Below are 13,869 nucleotides of genomic sequence, written 5' to 3'. Positions count from 1 at the left end.
GTGTCACCTGTGCTGTGGATCCACTGTGCTGACAAGCAGTTCAATTGTGGTGCCAGTGCCAATGAGAAAAGATTGTATTTTGCAGGCACAGTTCTGACACTGAAAGGAGCCGTGCTGACCTTCGCCTGCTTGGACTGCACGGGGACATTGATACATCCACCTTATGAAGTATGGAGGGACCCACACAGTGCTGATGATGGTGAAAAAACAAGGAAAAGAAAACTCGTCATGCATTCCCCTTCCTCCTCCCAGGATATGGGTGATCATCAATTTGCAGTCATTTGTTCAGAAAAACAAGCCAAAGTCTTCTCATTGCCTTCCCAAACATGTCTTTATGTCCACAACATCACCGAAACGTCCTTTTTATTGCAAGCAGATGTGGTCACCCTCTGTAACAGCGTCTGTCTGGCGTGCTTTTGTGCCAATGGGCACATCATGACACTGAGGTACTTATCTAACTAATCTCATGGCAAAACTAAGCAAAGAGGTGGCACAGTGCCATCGCGTTCCACTTGCATTTGCTGCGGTGTGCCTACGTGGTTGATGCTCTGCGTTAGCTCCCTGATAGATGCATTTAGTGCACGTTTTATATACAAGTAATTGCTCTTCTGGGAGCATTGCCTTGCCCGCAGCCATACCTGTTCCTTGGCTTGCCTCCGTGTGGGGAATTAAGGCAGTGGAACAGCAAAACAAGCTCTTCCATTTCATAGCAGCTCCCCCATGATGACAGCTGATGGTTGATGACTTATAACTGGCATAAAGCTTGTAATTTTTTCTCCCTTACTGTCAATCGGGTGTAGAGCATTAAGAATAACTCGGGCATAGAAATGGTACTTTTTATCCAGTGTGAAGGGTCCAGTCCCATTTCAGATTTTTTGCACTCGGTGCACTAAGTTTCTCTTCCTTGCCGTTGCCCCATTAAGCTGACTGCGCAGCATCACTGCAGTTATGCCCCCGCATCCCCACATCACCCCTTCCCTGGTCAGGCCATTTAAATCTGGGCAAGTGCCATCCTGCTGTACAGCCAGTGAGCTGAAGCTGGAGGACAGCAGAGATGTTGCTGGAGCCTTTGCTCACAGTGTGCGAGCAGGACGCTGCCACGTGCCCGGCAGTGACTAGAGGCAGGACTCAACCTGCACATTGCCCAGCCACGTGGCACAAGCCATGTGTTGCAGGTATGTCCCTCATGGCAGGAGCTGCATGTTGAGGCAGGGCAGCTAAAACTCCTCCCTGCAGAGAAGCAAAGTGGAAAGGAAGGCACCATGTGGATGGCAGATTTTTTTCACCTTAGAGCTGTGACTAACTCAAGTCTCTGCTTCACTTCAGCTTGCCCAGCCTTCGCCCACTGCTGGACATCAATTATCTGCCTGTAACGGATATGAGGATAGCGCGGACCTTTTGTTTCAGTAACGAAGGGCAGGCTTTGTACCTCAGCTCTCCCACTGAGATCCAGCGCCTCACGTACAGCCAGGAGATGTGTGACAACCTGCAGGTAGGAATCGCATCCTTACTTCACGCTGTCTTTGTGTGGGAGGGCTGGAGGCCTGAGCAGCAAACTGTGCAAGTGTGAATTGCCACCTTTGCTGATAGATTTCTCAAAGTAGCATTTTACCAGGCTATGATTTCTAGTCAAAAGTAAGAGATGATAATTTGTTGTTCAATGTAAGCCTGCATGTCGGTGGAAAAAAAGAGTGAGTATTTTAGTTAATTTTTAGCATTTTAAGTGACCTCAAGGACATTTTCCTTCATATTTGCCATTCTGACAGAGCAGAGAAAGGTCATCTGCTCTGTTGCTGTTTGGTCTTTTTTGTGCTGCTGTCACCGTGTTCCTGTGCCCTGATGACTGGCCCATGTCTGCAGCTTGCCCTCACCTAATTATAGTCTCTGCTGTCTCTGTATGGAGCCAAATTTACACCCAAGCGGGGCTCTTCACAGCCTGCTTCTATCAAAGCCTGCCCATATGAGAAACCAACCGTTAAAAGTGACTGAAGGGAAAGAAGGGGAAGTTATACATTCAGAGCAGCCATAGCAGTAGGTACCAGCATGTGTCCAACGCATAGAAACTGCCTCCATGAAAATATGCATTCCTGCCATCATTCATTTTTCAGATTTTAACTCTAAAAACATCTTAATACTTAAAACTTCCAGTAGATGGGTGACATGAGACAAACAGGTGCTGATAGTATCAAAAAAATGCACTCTGTTTTAACGTATTTTTAATTATTTTCCATCATTTTCACTCCAGCATCTCCCACTGTACATTAAAATGCAGTAGCTACAGAAATGATCTAATTAAAAAAATTTATTTAGAGCAAAGCTCTTTACAGTGTTGGGTTTGCCTTTTTCTAATGAAAATGCAAATTAAAATGTCATTTACTGAAGAGGAGGAATTGTGAGAGGTTACAAGGAGAAACATGAGGAATAAAAAATAAGAAGGTGAACAAGTTCTAAGTTATGTAATTAGCATTGAGCTAGGGTAGAAATACAGAAGAAATAGTCTTGCCAGCACTTATTGTCCCCTAGAGAATAATGCATGCTGAGCTGCTTGAATCACATCCCAGCAGCACGTGTCTCAGGTCTGAAGGAGTGCTGGGAGCAGTGAGCATTGCATATGAGCTCTTGCACATTGGAAAATAGATCATTTTGCAGGGAACTAATTTCAAAATTATCGGAAAGTTTGCTCGCTGCATCTGGGAAAGTGGATTTATAAGCAAGAGGCTGTTATAAGCTAAATTGTTAGGAGCCTTAACAGCATCGTGCAACAACAAAATGGAAACAGCCCATGCTTCTCTGTGCTGCTGAACTATGGCTGCTTCTACCTTGGCTTTTATCCAGAAGAGGACATAAAGGGCTTGCACAGCCATTATCCCAGTATAAAAAGCAGATGACCAGGTATCACCTGCTACCCAGGAAGACAAGGCAAGCTGCATGAGAGATTCCACTCAAGCTCAAAAGCTGCAGTAATTTTTCTCCCTGGATCAGGTGACAGTGCAGGGGAGCAGTAAGTGTGAGTCACAGCTTTGTCATTGGCACTCAGCTTCTCAGGAGCCGAGTGCTTTGAGCAGCACTACAGCTAGATGTGCCTGCTGAGGTTCAGATGAGCAAACACAGAGCTGAGCAGCAGGGCAGCAACTGTTCTTGTTGCACAGACTCACTGGTTTTAAATACTAATGGGACTGCATGCTTTCTGTATCAGTTTAATTCTGGAGATTCAACTTTTTCTCTTACTGCTGCAAATAAAGCTGAACCTGACATTTGATTTGTTTGGCCCTAATTCAGTTCACCTGCTCTGGTGAAAATTTCAGTCTCCACAGCAGTGCCTTCAAACACTGCCTGATGGTGCTGCCAAAATGCACTGTAAGAATGAACTTGGAGAAGGATGGATTGTGGAGGGCAGTGGGTTTTTATTTAAAAAGAGCAACTCTGAACTTCTAATAAGGACTGAACTCAGGTGTGTTATAAACGGAGAACAGAGTGACCATCCTGCTAGCCTGAAAATTACTAAAGCAAAATGCATAATTCATGACAAATTGTTTATTCAATTATAGTGTCACCACTGTTGTTTCTAAGCAAAATGTAATGTCATCACTGATATTTCCGTGATTTATATTGCTTAAAATGTTTTCTCTATGAACACAAGACTGGGCAGGGAAAACTAAGTCCTTTTAAAGCATTAGAGAATCTAGTGAGTCCCAGTATTCACCTAGTAGTAAAATTCAGTCCCAGTATTCACCTAGTAGTAGTAAAACACAACTGTTAAGTACTGATTTTTGTTCTTCATACGACACGCTTTTAAAATGACTCGACTAGATCCAATGCGTTTGGCTCCTTAAGCTCAAGCAAATGAAACAACCCCCCCCGGACCTGCTTTCATCTCAGTAATTTTTCATGTGATTTTTGTCTGACTTTGCTAGGACATGCTTGGGGATTTGTTTACTCCTGTGGAAACACCAGAAGCCCAAAACAGAGGCTTTCTTAAAGGGCTTTTTGGAGGAAGTGGACAAGCTTTCGACAGAGAGGAGCTTTGTAAGTGGTTTTTCTTTTTCTTCCGTGAACTAATACATGTGATTGCCTGCCCTTGTCATCTAGGACACACAGAAGATTTATTTTAATGACAAAAAAAGAAGAAAAAAAAAAAAAAAGACAGGTCACAGATAGGGCAACTGAGAAGTCTGCCCTTTCTTCATGCTATCTGTGATTCCTTCATGGCAGCAGCTTCCTTTGACCAATAGAAGGGCTGGGGGTATGGCTGCATTGCAGATGTGAAAGAACAGAGAGCAAAATCCAGCACATGTGCCATTGCAGTAAGGTGGCATCGAGGACCTCAGCCTCTCACCACCCTCTGTTTGTATTTCTCCTTTGCAGTTGGTGAGGCCACGGCAGGAAAAGCCTCTCGCAGTCTCGCCCAGCACATCCCTGGATCAGGTGGAATTGAAGGTGTGAGAGGAGCTGCAGGAGGAGTCATTGGGGACTTGACTCGCGCTCGTATTGCTCTTGATGAGAGAGGACAGAAACTGGGAGAGCTGGATGAAAGGACCGCCAGCATGATGGCCAGTGCAGAGGCATTTTCCAAACATGCACATGAGGTAAGAGCACTCAGAACTAAAGATCACCAAACCTTTGCTTCCCTTCTGGAAAGTCAAGTGCTGTTCTCCTCATTCACACAGTTATGTTGTTTGAGGTGTGCTCACATTAACTTGCATGCCATTTTTCCTTCCCCTGCCTCCACACAGTGGAAAATCTCCAAAGAGACTTCCACTGCACAACTCTTTCACGTTTCCATAATTTAGAACAGGGTACTTCTCATCTCGCACTTTTTTCACTAATCCATTCTGACTGGTCTTTGTTTTTTTTAAGCCACTTGGTCCAGCAGATCTATGCAGTAGGGCAGAATACAGGTAGGTGGCTGTGTACATAGTGGCATTTACAGATCTTACTAGGAAATGAGGAGGAACTCTCTGGTACAGTGCTGCGATACAGTTGTAAAGAATAGGGCTGGCTGGGATAGACAGCTTCTGTGCTTAGAGTCAGAAATAATAGAGTCAGAAAGCTCTTCCAGCCCTAGGCTGGGAATCAATTAATGATTTATTTTTTTTTTTAATTTATGTTAAAACAAGGTTAAAGAATACTCCCCCAAGATGCATGTTTTTCAGTTAATTGTACAGCTGGTTGAATGTGCATTAAATCTCTGGGCAAGACCTTTATATTCTTACTAGCTTTCATGCGTGCGAGGCAAAAATACTCAGAAGAAACTTGTCTGAAATGCGAAAAGAATTTATTCAGGGCAACTCTACCATGCTATAAATGTATGAACTTCTGCAAAAACTGAAGTTGTAAAATAGTTAAATCTCCTCAGGAGGAATCTTGTAATGAACAGAAGTAACAGGTATGTCATTGCTTTTTAAAAAGCACCTGGTAATTACAAAATTAAATAAATAAATAAAAACAATATTTCAGTGAAATCAAGACATGGCGACAGTGTGGGCAAGAAGAAATGGCAGTGAGGTACTTCATTACTTCTGAAGTTTGTGACTTCACAAGCCCTTTTCTTTTTTCCCCCATTTCTGTAGGTGATGCTGAAATACAAGGACAAAAAATGGTACCAGTTTTAAACTTCTAAAGAATCTGCTTGTGGCTTTGTTCAGAACACTGCTGAGGGAAGCAACGTTCATTCCCAAATCTATCAGTCATCAGCCAGAAACAATTTTTTCTCCTAGAAGATGTTTTCCTCTTACTGTGTTGGAATCATCGCAGTGGGCGTCAAAGAAATTTTCCAGAACATGAGTTGGAAACTAGAGTCATGGGGGCTTTATGGCAGCAACTGGTTTATGCAGTAGCCAGTCTTTCCCAAAAGGAACTCAACCATCACTGTGGCATGTAGCTTTTCAGAAGCTGTAGGTATGAACTGTGGGGAGCCGTGTCTGATTAAAAATACTCTGTAAAAACTCGAATGTTAATGCACTTAGAAAACTTTGCATGGTTAATTGACATCTTAAAAAAAAAAAAAAAAAAAAAAAGGAAAAGAAAAAAAAAAAAGGAAAAGAAAAAAAAAAAAAGCATGTTGTGACCGAAGAAAAATGGGATTAATTTATATTGAGCAAAAAAAAAAAAAAACTTAAATGGCAAAAATCTGTATTTTTTAAAAATGAGACTACAAAAAGCCAGTACATTTCAAGCATGTTTGCTACTGTTCTCAACATAAAAATGAGTTGAGCTGCGTTTTCTTATCTGCTACTCATTTCCCTTGAAAAACCTTGCTTGAAATCAGTGCTGTTTAACTCCTTCCGGAAGAATAAATAATTTCAAAAGCCTATGTCCAAATTTTACAGATTTTTCAAGTAGCTAAACAGGCACTATCTGAAATGTCATTAAAACATGAGAGCAGATGAATTTTGCAATTCAGAGTACATGACGTGTTGCCCTTATCTGTACTTTTAAAAACGAGCCCTAGATTTATCTTGGTAGTCCTTGAAGGCTCTGTGGCATTTGTCATCCCTGTGGTTTCTCTGTCACTTGGTTGCCTTACTTTTCTGTTGCAGGAATAGAAAACAAACTTAAAAGAATCTCCTCTTGAAGTTAGAGAGGGCAAAAAGGGAAACCAATGAGAGAGTCCCATCAGTTTTCACTCGCAAGCTGCTCAACAGCTTGCCAAACAATGAGTTTTTTCTTAAGTGGTTGGTTGAAGTTATGTTGAGGAAACTGCACAGTAACCCCATAAAGCTCGTGGAGAGAGCTCCCAGCAGCAAGTCCTCGAGGTGGGCCGCAGGAAGAGCATGAAAAACAATTGTTATGATATGTCACTGAATTGGCACATACAGAAAGTGACACCACAGCTGTGTGGCAGTTGATCCTCTGCTCACACCACAAAGTAATTTGCTTCTCCTTCTGAGTGGGTTGTTTGGTTTCTGCAGTGGACTCTGCAATACTTTCCAGTCTGCAGAGACAGAAGAGAACAGTAAGTAGAACCCATCACTTATTTATACAGATGGGTTTTGAGTTTATAGATACAGTACAGTGCCACACAGATGAACTGTTCACTTAGAAATTGTTCCAAGATTGCATTGGAACCAGGGCTCTGAAGACTTCTTTTCATGTACCTGGACAGAGCTCCAAATTAGAAAAGGAAAGATAGGAAAAGGTAGAAGAGCAGCAGGTGGAAAATTTTAAAGTTTTCTATATAAGAGAAATGGAAGATGTTCCTTCAGGGAGTCCTGGCTGACACTGATGCAAACAGACAGCATTGCCGTCATAGCTAGAGCTTAACTTCACTAGATTTCTATCATACCCATGCTCAGACTATCTGTCTCATAGATGCCTTTCCTCTATATTTTGCTTTCTTAAAATAAAACAAAATAGTACAGGCTAGAAATCTGGCTTTGCTATCATCCCAGCTGCACAAGCTGAAGGGATGGAACAGATCTGACATGTGAAGTCTTAAATTCATCCTGGAGCACAAGAGTTGTATGCTTTACAGCACTTTCATGTTTCTCTGGGGGCAAAATCAAAAGAAGAAGCCTGACTGGTCTGGCTGCTTTGGGAAGGAGGCTGGACAGCTTCTTCTCTGTCACAGAACTGTAATTGTGAGAACAGTAGAATCTTGGTTGGAAAAGGGTCAAAGGCCAAGTGATGCCTGTGGTTCAACGAGAGTTAAGGAACTGAAATTGTGCATGACCCAGAGGAAGTCTGTGCATTAAGTGACTGAGGAAAGAGCAAACTCCCTGCTCTGATGCCAGTATAAACTGGGCTGGGGAGATCCTTGCAGTGTCCCCATCACAGAGCTGCCTGCTCCCCTATGAGAAGTATCACTGTAACCAGGCAGCTGGAGTGAGAAACAGCTACACTACCACAGTCATTCTCTCTTCTGTTTCAATGCACATTCACTCTGCTTGTGCACTAGCCTGTACCACTAGTGCGTCTCTGGGCAACAAAGCCTTTTTGTGCAAATTGTTCAGACACTCCAGCCAACCTTATAGACTTAATTCTTAATTTTCTCTGCTCTTATGGAGAAGTTGAGGAGTCTGCATCAGTATCAGCATACCAATCAGAGAGGGTTCTGTACCCATTCCTACACTTACTTATGCCCTAAGGTGGTGCAAATGAAAAGGCCTCTGCCAGTTCAAGCGTGGCACCATGTTTTCCACTGTACTTAGTAGTGGAATTTATTAAATATTTATTTACTAGATAGTTTCCACTATTAATTGGTGTAATTGGGCCTTAGGAAATGAGCCAGGTGAATGCAGGCACACTGTGGCACACTGACATGGCACGGCAGCGAGCAGTGCTGCATGAGCTTCCTGTACGCTGCACCTCGTGTGGGTGCTCACAGTGCAAAGCTCCCCTCAGCTTTGATGTCAGCAGTCCCTGCAGGCTGGAGCAGGACCCTGCTCGCTTGTTGGGGAACCTAGTGTGAAAATTGAATAATGACCTTTAACTGCTAATCACCACAGTATGCCCAGAGGGAAAAAAGGTCATGTGTGCAGTGTTAGACTCACTGGGGCAGCCAGCCACTCTCTGTGGCTGGGAGGAGGGAAAAACCTGCCCTTAGATTTCCATCTGATGCAACAGAAGAATTAGAATTCAGCATCCCGTAAACTTACAGTTTTTAATAACAAGTTCCAAGCAGCTTTTCTCCAGTACTCCCCCTTGGGTCACAGCTGTATCTCGCTTTCCACTCTACGTATTTTCAGTATTTCCAGACAGTTACAGATCCCTATTTCTGTTACGTTTGCCACTCGTGACTATAATTATCAATTTTCTTGTAGGCTGTAGAGATCTAAAAAGTTGTATATGTTTGTATATAGAACATTCTATATATAAAATATATATATGTAATGTATATGTTGTATAAGTTTGGTAGTGCACACTGTTAAATGCTTTCTATTGAGATTTATCATGTATGTGAAAAAAACTTCACTTAAAAACGTCAATGAGGGAGGAAGAGCTCTTGCCTGGTTATTTATGCTGTCCCTGTGCGTTGAAGTCACACGCTTTCAGCGTTCCACTAAGAGCACCACCTACAGCCCGAGGCATCTCCAGCAGTGTAATCCTCAATTACAGCAGACCCGAATGCCTGGAAGTATTTGTTCCATGTACAATGCTTCTGTTCACCTGAATGCCCTTCTCACTCCCAGTCTTCTTTACAGGAGTGCCCTCTCACAACCACATCCCCAGCCCCGATGCACCCAACAGCAGCACCTGTATGTCTGGGTTTGGCCAGTTGTGTTCACCTGTATTCATAGGGATGCGTATGGACTGAATATGCAGAGAAAATACATAAAATCAGATTATTTGTATCAGAGTAGGCAAGTCTCTGGTGAAACACAGGCTATTTGTTAAAAAAAAAATAGTCCATTCAGTGGAGTGCTAATTTAAGCTTCAAATGCTGAGTGAGGACGAGCTGAAGGAAGAAGTGAGAGTTGGGTTTTGCTTTGTATAATTACTGTTTTCTAAATGGTTTTGTTTTTTTTTTTTTCCCCACAGTTCTTCATTCCTCTGTTTGCATCCATTAAACATCCCCTGTATTACCACTGTAGCTTCCTACAAGAATGTTTAAATTCTCTATTTGCTGCACATGTTGTATAAAATTACCACGTATAGAAATCCTCTAAAACAGTTTACAAAGCCCTTTTACAAAAGCCATTTTACAGTAGGATGTATTATAATGAAGTTACATGTACAAAAATAAGTTTTTTTCAAAATACAGTTGAAAAAGAAGTGAAGAAAATGCTGCAGCTTAGCTCAAAGCTGTGTTACACCTCAGGGCCCCTCCATTTATGAACTGGGTGCATTGTAACAGAAGCAAAAAGCCCGAGTTCGTTTAGTTACACCCCTTGGTATCCTGGCGTATTGTTTTCCATAACCTAAAGGTGAATTCAAGCACAGACTATTTCAATGTGGAATGGTTTTTTGCCTTGGCGTGGGCTCGGTGTGAACACACTCTCTCTCATTAAGGAGCCACATGTGGCCATTTTGGAGTCTGCGCTTCATCTCGGTGTGAGCGATAGGCACGTAAATCTGTGTTTCCATTCATGTGTTCTGTTCTGTGATTAAATCAGCAGCTCAAACGTTGTACTTTCTTAGATAGCAACCAGTGCTCAGATTTGGTGTCATTTCGGTGGACAGTCTGTGTGGCTTTAACAGTCATTGCTTCCATCGCAGAAGGAGGGCAGTGCTGGGGTGAGCCACACGCGCTGAGCTGAGCCCATCCTGTTCCCATGGGTATCCCAGGGCAGCTCCACAATAGGAAACCTACAGCAGCTTTAACTGAAGCTGTTTTGAGTTCCCAATTTAGGAGGAAAAAAGAGGGAAAGAAAATAAAAGAAAGAATTGCTAAAAACTAGTTGGTGTAGATCTTTTTTTTTCAGTGTGTACTCCTATGTTATTTGCAGCAGTTCAAAAGGCAAGGGGCTCATGCAGAACATTTGGATGGAGTTTACACTGCTCACTTAGGAACACAGAAAATCCTGTGGCACCTGCTGCTGAGACTGGGATGCTCAAATCCCTTCCTCTGACAGCAAAAATGGAGTCACAGCCTGAACCCAGGCAATGCTCCTGTGCTTTACAAGTTGCTATAACACCCATCCCTGGGAGTATTAAACCCACTTATGGACTTCTCCGCTGAATGTCCTTCATGTCACTTCCACCACGGGGCAAGAACAGTCCTGTACAGGCTGACCTCTCAGCAGTGCAGAAGCATGCTTGTTTAATTGCCAGCAATATGATTCACTTGCTCTGCCAGGAACACCACACTTTCATTCTAGTCCACCTTCCATATTCCAGCTACAGATTTAGAGGACAAAATGGTAAGAAAAACCGTGCAAGTCTCAATAAAATGAGAGAAGAAGGGGAGAAAAGCCAAAGGACTGAACCAGTTCAGAGCATATGCCAGCTTTCGTCATCTGTCTGTCTGTCTTTTTCTGCTGCCCTGTACAGGAATGTGCAGCGCTCTTTTAGTAGGCAGTGCTACCAAGGAGAGCTTTGTCAAAACAAGCAGGACTAAACAAGGTTGCTGTATGCATATGAGGAAAGTGCCGGGGGTGCCATATCAGCTACTGATGGGAGTGGTTCCTGTACTGAGTCTGGAAAGCTTTGCCCCGTACTGAAAGGGGTTCAGCGTTAGGATGAAATGTGAGCCATTTTGATAGGATTGGATGTGAACCAAGTAGAACAAGACTGCTCAACAAGTCGTGGGAATGGGCTGTACATGTGAGAGTTTGGGTCACACTGAGTGAAGAAAGTGCAGCCTCGGTGACTGCAGCTGTTTGTTGGCACTGGATCCTGTCCCTGTTGGCAGCCAGACACCCACCTGCTGCTGCATCAGCCTTGCAGAATGGCACAAGGCAGGAGGAGGCAGGAGCAACTCCGAGTGACAAAATGCCAAAAGAAACATGACTCCTACCCTACCTCTGGGTCCCTGCATCTTCCTCCTGGGCTGCCAGACCATGAGTAGTGCTGAGCACACTGCGGTGCTGACTGACAAAAGCAGGCAGGCTGGAAAGAGACTCCAACAGCCAGAGGAACAGAGAGCAAGCACACAGAGGCATTGCATCCTGGCTACAGGAAGAAAAAGAGGGACCTGTGCTCTGAGTACACACTCCTGAGCCAGAGAAAAGCTATTTCCAACTGGGCCTCAGCCCACTGCAGGGGCGTAGGGAGGGAGACACAGGCAAAAATATGTGAATAATGCACACAGCCAACCTCTTCCTGGCTCACCTACCAGCTTCAGAAATTAACGAGTTTCATTTTCAGCAGCATTCCCAGCAGTGCCTCAACTTACTTAAGTCCTGTTTTGCTTCCCGTTCTTGGGGGAATCAATGAGACTCATTGGTAGTTAAAGCCTAATCAGAATGAAGGGATGCAAATAGCAGCAATCAGGCAGCAACTCAGAACCAGTTCTGCTATCATGACTCAAACACAGCAGCTGCCTCATAGAGCAGTGGCCACTTTTATCTTCCCATTTGCTCCAAATTACTGCTTAATTATAATGAAGTCATCAAGTTTGTTTATCAAAATAAGTTTAGTTCGGTGTCAGTCATTTCATTGATTAGCATCCCCATCTGGGGGCCTTGCTGAGAACCACCTTCTGCACTCCTAAAGGCAGTCAGTCTGCAGGAAGGGAATGCTGCCATGTGCCAGAGAGTGGCTGAAATCACAGAAGCTGCAGCAAGGCCTGAAATCCAGCACAGGTGCGTCACTGCATGACACCTAGGAACAGGAACTCATTCACAAGCTGTGTGAATCGGTAATGAATCCAACCCAGCATCGATAAAGGCAGAGCACACAAATGGCCTGACACCAGGGGGCTGCTGTTCAGGTCTGGCAATAACAAAGCTTTAATACGCCCAGAATAGAAAGGAAGCGACTGCCTTATCAAGTGAATGCCATGGATAAAGAGCTCGGCTGTCAGGTGACAGATGTGGAAAACCACCATGCAGAGAGGGCAGAAAGGAAACAAAAAAAAATCTCAATGCAAAGAGAAGAAAAACATAAATCAAAACAGGCAGGTGGGTCAGCTCCGTGCTGGGAAGGGCAATGGAGCATCGCTGCTTAGTGCCTGCCTCCATACCATGCATCTGTTCTGCTGCGTGCATCCTTTGCAGTAAGGGTGACAGAGCACTGGCATAGGCTGCCCAGAGAGGTTGTGCAGCCTCCTTCCATGGAGATATTCAAGACCCATCTGGATATTTACCTATGTGACTTACGTGCTTTAGCAGGGGAGTTGGACTTTGATATGTTGAGGTCTCTTCCAACCCCTGTGATTCTGTGATTGTGTGATTAAAGCCCAGGATGTGGCCTTTTGTGCATGGGCCCCATTAACACCTTTTGAAACTCACCATTCCCATGAAAACTTGGTGCCCAATGCTTCTTTCTGACGTCAGGATAACAGCCACTCCAAAACCACCACATCTGAAGTTCACAGCTCCAACATGCTCTCAGGCTGCTCAAAGCCAACTGCACAGGATCGCCAGTCCAGTTATAAAGGAAACCTCAAAAGGACACTTCTGACAAAGGATCTGGCAAAGTTCAGAAGTGAAAGGAGAACAACTAGGAGTGGAAAATATCTCAGAGGAGGCAGGTATGGGAAGATAGAGGTTGTTTGCACCAAGGAGTAGCTGCAGATGAGAAGACGTGATAAAGCAATTACAACAAAGAAGATGGCAGGAGGCACCCATCCTCCCTTTCTTTTAATATACGACGGCCACACAATGAAAATCATGAATCCAAGGTCAGGCATTGTTTAAAATTAACAAAAATAGTTGAACTTGCACGGTCCATGCAACAATCTGGAAGGGAAATGAAACCATGTGATGTGAAGCTTAGCCAAAGCAGAAGGTGTTAGTGAGCAGTGCCACCACACATGGGCAGATCACTTCCCTGCCAGCTCCTCCTTCAGTCTGAGGAGCCTCAGGTGGCTCCTGTGTGCAGCCTCCTCCTGCACAAGCAAACCTTCCTGCCTGTGTCAAAGACACAGAAGCTGAGCATAGGATGAGAGCCAAGCAGCTTTCAGCAGGCCACCGATGTGAGGCTTCCCCACAAGACCAGTCTGCACCAAGAGACACAGCTCACACCCACCGCTCAGGGAAACTCTGCTAACACAACCAATCTCAAACACCAGCAAGGTGAGCACCTGAGCTCACCACACCAAGATGTTTTTCATATTTTTTTTTCTCATTATTTAAAATGAAGGCTTTGGCTGGAGATTTTGTTAGTTACAAGAGTTCTAACACTGTCCCCCAGTTGCATTCAGTGTGAGCACTGCACAGCTGCTCCATGAGAAACGCAGCCAGCTGAAAGCCACCTCTGCACTTCAACATCAGCTGCAGAAACCACTGCAGAATGCTCCTAGTGGATGGCTGTGGAATTCAACAG

General features: G+C 44.0%; 1 protein-coding gene across 11 annotated transcripts in view; it reads left to right on the top strand.

Moving 5' to 3' along the window:
• The window catches only part of STXBP5L (syntaxin binding protein 5L), a 177,215-nt gene extending 167,686 nt beyond the window's left edge, over positions 1–9,529 (top strand). For all 11 annotated transcript variants that reach the window (XM_052665999.1, XM_052666011.1, XM_052666006.1 and 8 more), the window contains 5 exons: positions 86–446; positions 1,327–1,492; positions 3,915–4,026; positions 4,366–4,586; positions 5,571–9,529. In XM_052665999.1, the coding sequence (XP_052521959.1) occupies positions 86–446; positions 1,327–1,492; positions 3,915–4,026; positions 4,366–4,586; positions 5,571–5,612 (902 nt within the window). In that variant the 3' untranslated portion in view covers positions 5,613–9,529. The remainder of the gene's footprint in view (positions 1–85; positions 447–1,326; positions 1,493–3,914; positions 4,027–4,365; positions 4,587–5,570) is intronic.
• Positions 9,530–13,869: the final 4,340 nt, after the last annotated feature.

Source organism: Tympanuchus pallidicinctus, unplaced genomic scaffold (assembly GCF_026119805.1).
Source record: "Tympanuchus pallidicinctus isolate F22 unplaced genomic scaffold, pur_lepc_1.0 scaffold10, whole genome shotgun sequence".
Taxonomy (NCBI): domain Eukaryota; kingdom Metazoa; phylum Chordata; class Aves; order Galliformes; family Phasianidae; genus Tympanuchus; species Tympanuchus pallidicinctus.
Note: the sequence above shows the minus strand (reverse complement) of the source record. Positions and strands in the feature narration are given on the sequence as shown.